Here is a 7,432-nt window from a genome sequence, read left to right on the forward strand (position 1 = left end):
GCATCCAACAATCTGGGATCATGCTGGCAGAGGTGAATTATACGACCACGGGGCATTGATGTTTGAATATGATGATCATCAGGCAAAACTTGCTTCATTGGAAGCTAAGCAAAAAGCTATAACAGAAAGAATTGCTTCTTTGCAGGCAGCTCATGCTTAATTTCTTTTACTTAGATGGCATGGATGATTTAGTTCTAATGTGAACTTAGTTCTTCTATCACAATGTAATATCTCTAGTTATAGTTTCCTCATTGTAAATAACAATCCAGATATAAAGCATACATTTAAAGTTCAAGGCTGGCACTTTTTCTTTTTGAGAATGTTCAAACTTCAAAGGCACATTTCTGATTCACCTTGTACCATATTCCTAACTCAATATAATCAGGTCGTAATTCTAATACTATCATGTCACAACATTCTCAATACTGAGAGATAAATATATATATATATATATATATATGAGAGTAGAATGTATAAATGTTAATCCAAAAATAGTTTCTGCAAATTCCTGCCCCAAGAAAATAGTTCCCAGCTAATTAAAGTATATCAGTAAAATTCAAATCATTATCACCAAAACGGAAAAAAAGTACAAGATCAATTTCCACCTGACCTATGGAAAAGAAAGTACAACCACATTAATCTGCAGTGGTCTAGAAAATTGCTATGTAAGCATGCCATGAAATGTGAGATATTGCTTCCAAGGTTCTGTACAATGATCTCTCAGAAGTAGACAACTTGTTTCTTCATGCCAGCTCAGGGCCACGGAGGAGAGGTTCGTGGATATCGTCGTGATCCTTAGCATCTTGTTTCCTTATTAAGACAGGAATGCACTTCAAGACAACGGCGACCAGTAAACTTACGGCTCCAATCAAGACGCTTGCTAACCACAACTCCCAGCTCAGTGGAACTGTTTGAGCAAAAGTGCCCAAAAATTCAATTATTAGGATTTGGAACACTACTGTGCAGATCATGACTACCATGAAAGTATAACTTTGAAACATCCCTCCGAACACATTGATTTTCTCCATATCACGGCTGTTTATCTCATTGAATACCTGACATGCATTATTATGAAAGGTAAAACGTTCAATGAGAAGATTTTAAAACAGAAAAGTAGTTTCCTATTCCTTCTTCCCCTTCTATATTTCTCAACTTATGAGTAAATAAAACAGGAACGAATGAAACTACTTTTAAGAAACTATCATGATTAAGCTGGGGACAAGCAAAGAGAAAACAAAGGATCAGTAGACAGTACCTGGCAAAATACAAAACTGTTGAATATGAAGGTCTTGAGAGTAGAACTTGCTTTCGGACCGGTGATAGTTAGAAGACGCATACCACAGAAATTAAGAACCAGAAGGACAGTAATTTGATAGATACTCTGACCAATGATATTCCTCCACATGATCCCAGTGATGAAATTAGTATTCCTTCCAACTGGAGGTCTTCTCATAAGGCCATCATGTGGTGGCTCTGTAGCCAGTGCCAAAGCACCAAGAGTATCCATGATCAAGTTTACCCAAAGCATTTGAACAGCAGTGAGAGGAGCCGATCCTGAATGATTTATCATGTGCATTAGTTAAAGACCAAAATATTTCTGTAATTGTTGAAGTTTAGGATAACATGAACAAACCTGAGACGCATGCTGATACAAAATTGAGCATCAGAGCGACAATGTTAACCGTTAACTGGAACTGAACAAACTTTTGGATGTTGATATAAACTGCACGGCCCCATCTTGCAACATTCACTATACTTGTAAAGTTATCATCCATTATGATAACATCAGCATTTTCTTTCGCAACCTGTGAACAGGCAGAAGATGTTGAGCCTAATATTTAAATAAAGAGCGTTCCATCTGATAAAATTTCTATATATGCGCTTCTTATGACTACAATTAAACATTAACATATGAAAAGTACATTTATAACTGGGTGGACCTTTCTGGATTAAATTAAAGACTTAGTAAGAAGACCATAAAATCGTCATATTCGTTGTTAATGTATTGCAGAAACTACTTAATTTTCTGCCTAGATATGAATCAAAGAACGAAAAATGAAGCTCTTCTGTATCACACTAGTAAAACACACACACATGAGTACAAGTATTGACTTGACGCGGAGGAAGCAGAAGAAAAACCTTGTTCTTACTAATTTTGTGTAGATCGACGTCTAAATACATCGACATTCATTTAAAAAAAAAACAGTTCAATTCAAAGACTCCCTTATAAGAGTTAGGCATTTATACATACAAGACTGTCAGATGAGGTAGAGATCCGTAACAAACCTCTGTACCAGCTATACCCATAGCGAGGCCAATGTCTGCCTCATGCAAAGCAGGAGCATCATTAGTCCCATCACCAGTTACTGCCACTACATCTTTATGCACATTCCTCAACTGCTTCACTAAAGTGTGCTTGTCCAAAGGCAAGGATCGTGCCATCACCTGCACAAACCAATTTTTAGATATCATGATCTAGGAACCATCTTTTTTTTCTTTTTTTTTTTCTAAAAGAAGGGAGCCTAAGATAGTTAGATGCTAAGTTGCTACAGCAAGTGAAAAACTAAAACCTGCAGTTTTGGGATAATTTCTGCCATCTCTTGTTCGTTCATTTTTCGGAAATCTGGCCCTTCTATAGCTAAACCATCTTCTGTCAAAATGCCACACTCTTTAGCTATGGCTTTAGCTGTATTGATATTATCACCAGTGACCATCCGCACAGTGATCCCAGCATCTAAACAAGTCTTCACTGCTTCCCTCACGGCAGGGCGCACAGGATCCTTAATTCCCACAACAGCTATTAATATATATCCATCTTCAGGAATACTTTCCGCACCAGAGGGGCTCTCTATATCCTTGAAAGCTACGCATAGAGTTCTTAAAGCTTCACAAGCAAAACCATTTATGACATCAGATATTTTGTTTCTTTGCTCTTCAGACAAAGGCAAAGCTTCACCATCAGTATTGACAACCTTGTCACACATTCCTAAAACTATTTCTGATGCGCCTTTGCAGAATGCTCGAGACATATCACTACCAGGAAGAGCCACTTGCACTGACATCTTTTTTTTTATTGAATTGAATGGTTCCACCATATCTATCTTATACTTCTCACTGAAAGATTTAAAATCACCTCCCAGAAGCATGCCAAATTCTACTATTGCCATCTCTGTTGGAGTACCTATAATACTATTTTTCCCATCTTCCCCTTTTACTACCTCTGAGGTTGTATTCAGAAAGATAGACTGCAAGAGGAGGTTATAAACTTTTTCAGACACTGACTTCAATACATCTTTGTCCTGAGCACTCTTGGCTTCGTCACAGATCCATATCTTATTCACCACCATATGATTTGTTGTCAAGGTTCCCGTCTTATCTGTGCAAATACAATTAGCGGATCCCATGGTCTCGCATGCTGAAAGATGCCTCACAAGTGCCTTATCACCCATTAGTTTTTTCATTGCAAAGGCAAGACTCAGTGTCACTGCTAGAGGAAGCCCCTCAGGAACAGCAACAACTATTATGATAACTGCAGTAGAGAAATAATTCAAAAGTGCTGATGCATCATTCATAGACCAGTTCGTCATGTCATGGTGTATTCCCTTGTTAACTAAGTACCTCGTAGTCAGAACAACAAATGTAAGAGCTGCAAATGCCAAACCAATTTTTCCAATAATGGTTGCAACGCCATTGAGTTTCACCTGTAGTGGTGTCTCATTGTCTCCTCCCTCACTCAGAGTAACCATTAGCTGTCCCCACTCAGTCCTCATACCAACTGATGTAACTAGCATTTTACCAGAGCCATCTTGCACTTTGGTTCCTCCAAGAATAAAAGGTCTATCTTGATTTATGTCCACCGGCTCACTCTCACCTGACAAGCTTGATTCATCGATTTGTAAGCTGTGGCCTGATATGAGAAGGCCATCAGCTGGAACTTGATCTCCAATTGAAAGATGAACAACCTCTCCAACTACCAAATCGTAGATAGAAACCTTCTGTCTGCGTCCATCCCTAGTTACCTGAATCATTATATTTTTTTTCTCCTTGTCCAGTTCTTTGAATTGCAAAGACTGCCTGTAGTCACTGATTGCAGTGACCATCACAACCAACAAGATGCTGAGTATTATACCCAACCCATCATACATACCCTTTGGCCACCCTTCAGTTGCAATGCCAACGCCGATAGAGACCACAGCAGAAACCATAAGGATGATTAGAGTTAAATCTTGTATGGCTTCCCAGACGAACATCCAAAAGCCTTTAGAAGGCTTCTCCATAAATCGGTTGAGGCCAAATACATCTTGTCTACCGGGTATCTTGCTTGACACGACACCTTCTTTCAAGGATACTGATATATTTCCTGCTACTCCTTCAACTCCCCCTCGTGCTTCCAAACCCTTATTATCATGGGATCGCACAAATGATGCAAGCTCGTCAGGTGAAATGCTAAAACCAGCATCACTAACTTGTTTGGAAAGGCTGTATCCACGAGCTTCTTTACCAGCTGTATTACACGGAGAAAAGTAGATGGCTGAGAAGGGAATACGAAGTCTAAATGCAAAAATTTACTACAAAGGAGAAGACGCAATACCATCGATGAATTGCAATGCTGCTTTTTGCACATAAAGAGCTACTCGTATCTTTTCCTGTAGAATCCGTAGGAGTGTTATACGTTAGAAAATAGATTAAAATCTATCAGAATTCTGGAACACAGAACAAAACACGAGAGAAAGAAATTTCATGCATTCGATTTTAAGCAGATACATAGTGCATTAGTGCCTGACTAAAAACTTCTTTGAATATTTGACTAGCCTTGATTGACACCATCAAAGTAGATTTGAAATAGCGGCCTGTTGTTTGGACAAAGCTAGCCACCATACCCCGAAAAATATGTAATTCAATTCAGAAGCCATTGGAATTGTAAGAAGCAAAGAAAACAGTCCAGAGCAGTGGAATGTGTAAATGGTACTCTAAGACAGGGACATATGACTTACAAATAGACAAATACACCATTTCTCTTCACAATTCTCTTCATTACATATAAACACTGAGCGGCCATAACACTAAAACTGAAAGAAAATTTTCATCCTTTTGATTTTCATTCATATTTTTGACACCATGAAATCAAAATGCAGTGAAACGAAAATAAGATGTAGCATACAGAAGAAAATAATCGAAAACTGGGAACTGTATGGATTTTCCCATATAGTTTCTTCTATTTTGGTGGGCATCATTATCTTAAACCCACAGCAAATCCAAGTCACTTTCACTCTAAATGATCTAAAGTCTAAACCAAAAGATGGACTCATGAGTGGTAACTATAGTGGCATAGCACTTACCTCCACACTCAAGTGGACTGTTTGGCTTTCGCTCTTCCCTCCCCTACCCATGACCTAGACCTTCTTTGATCCAACAAAAGGCTTTTTCTTAGCAGATGTAAAATCCTCTGCATTGTAGGTATTACTTTCATTCTTGAAAGTTGAAAGAAGAGTAAACATTTCCCTATTGGTTTAATTGTTTAATTAAGCTTACATTAGTAACCTCCATGAGCTTGGAAAAAACCTGTTCCAAATATTCATAAAATTACAATTACTAAACAGTAGTAAAGAGGCTGACCAACCAACGACCCCTTGTGAAAGATCATAATAGTTAAACAAAGGTGTATTTTACTCTAACGTTTACAGACATAATTGGTGAAATAAATGCATCAAACGGCAAAATTAAGAGTTCAAATTCTATCAGAAACCATTTTTGGGAGAAGGCCTGCCAAATGGGTTGCCCCATTAACCCGTTAAGATACCGGGTTACCCACAAGACCCGTGCGTCTCCCGAACCTAGCAACAGTCGTGATGAACACTAGATAAATAGATAGATAGACACATACATTTGATATTTAATGTAACTATCATAAAAAATTCTTCTATGCACAAAGTTGTAATTACATCATTACGTGAGATGCGACGTTGGTATTATCAAACCTTGTATTTTTGTTGATGTAAGTGTATGTTGATGCTCTAATAAACTAGTTTAACTAATTAATAAGATAGGGCTGCCACCAGGTTTGATCATCTCAAAAATAAGGGTATGAGTTATGACCCACGTATTCAACAACAGGCTTGCAGCTCAAGGCTCAAAAAACACCACCGCCGGCAACGTAGGAAAGTGTGTCATGGATATGACCTAGCCGCCTAATGCACACCGCTAAAAAAATTTCACCCTACGTTTTGTCTTATTATTCTCATCACTGATCTTAATTTTCCGATTACAAAATCCGAGCACACTAACACGGTAACATCAATGTTGATATGTAACCAGTGATTCCATTTCCATACATGATCGAACAACACATCTTTCTCAGTCAACCAAAACAGATTGACAGTCCATCGAGAAAAAAATAGCAATCGATGCAATCTATGTTACACATGCATAACAAAATGATGGATCAATGATGGAACATGACGATGAAGATTGGAAATGAAATGAACCTGGAGTTTCTTGCGCTTTTTATCGTCTTCGGCGCGCTTGGCGAGATCGGCGACCATGCGGAAGCGGCGGCGAGGGTTCTTGACGACGGAGACGGCATCTCTCCAGCGCCTGAGGGCCTCGTTGGAAGGTCGTTTTGGTTCGACGTCGAAGTTTTTTCTCAAGTAGTCCTCCATACGAGACCTCATGCCTGTTGGTATTTCTGATCCTACGTCTCCTTCAAGCCTGTGGTTGATCAATTAATCAGAAAGAGATCGATTTTCCAACGAACGTAATCAAATCAAATCGAATCGGAGTGAGTTATGAGTATAGAAAGGTTCAAACCATGCCAAGCCGTGAATGGCGGGAATGTGTTATAGTAGAGACTAGAGAGAGAGAAGAATGAGCTGATCGAGTGCTGTTTATATGGTGACAGATTGAGACTTTAACACTTCCAATTCCTAGAACAAATGTACGCGATAGTTTGGGGTATGTTAGTTATTTGGAATGACTAATAATGTGGGGGTGATTTGTTCAAATCTCAATCATATCATACAATGACGGGTGGTATGGGAAACAATGCCGCTTTAACCAACGCTTGTTACAGTCAGAATATATAGGAAACACTATATAACTGTAGCTTAGGTTTTATTTTGCAAGTTGGAATCTGATTGCATTTCCCTTAAATCCTACTTACCACAGGAAAAACAAAATACAAACAACAAAAAAATCGCAACTATTATCCTGCAAGAAATACTGTAAGTAGTCTAGTGCAAGAAATACTGCAACTCGTCAAGGTGTGGACATGGAGACGGAAGGATGATGCAGCGGCGATTTTAGGTCGGAAGGTGAAGAGGTCTGGCTAGATGGATCTGTTCTATTGGGTCTGGGCTTGTGGGCCTAGGGTTTGGTTAGGCTTGGGCTTCAGTTTTGCCCAAGTTTGGTTTTTTTTTTTTTTTTTTTTTTTNTT

The 7,432-nt window shown here is 38.7% G+C and overlaps 1 protein-coding gene across 1 annotated transcript; it reads right to left on the reverse strand.

The window, feature by feature from the left end:
* Window positions 1-743: 743 nt before the first annotated feature.
* Window positions 744-6,659, reverse strand: LOC101298142 (calcium-transporting ATPase 4, plasma membrane-type-like). Its single transcript, XM_004303033.1, has 7 exons — window positions 6,486-6,659; window positions 4,592-4,646; window positions 2,571-4,504; window positions 2,287-2,445; window positions 1,634-1,805; window positions 1,256-1,554; window positions 744-1,055 (listed from the first exon to the last, which is right to left on the reverse strand). The coding sequence occupies exons 1-7, from the start codon at window positions 6,657-6,659 to the stop codon at window positions 744-746; spliced, it is 3,105 nt and encodes a 1,034-aa protein (XP_004303081.1).
* Between the last annotated feature and the right edge of the window lie 773 nt (window positions 6,660-7,432).

This window comes from Fragaria vesca, linkage group LG6 (assembly GCF_000184155.1).
Source record: "Fragaria vesca subsp. vesca linkage group LG6, FraVesHawaii_1.0, whole genome shotgun sequence".
Taxonomy (NCBI): domain Eukaryota; kingdom Viridiplantae; phylum Streptophyta; class Magnoliopsida; order Rosales; family Rosaceae; genus Fragaria; species Fragaria vesca.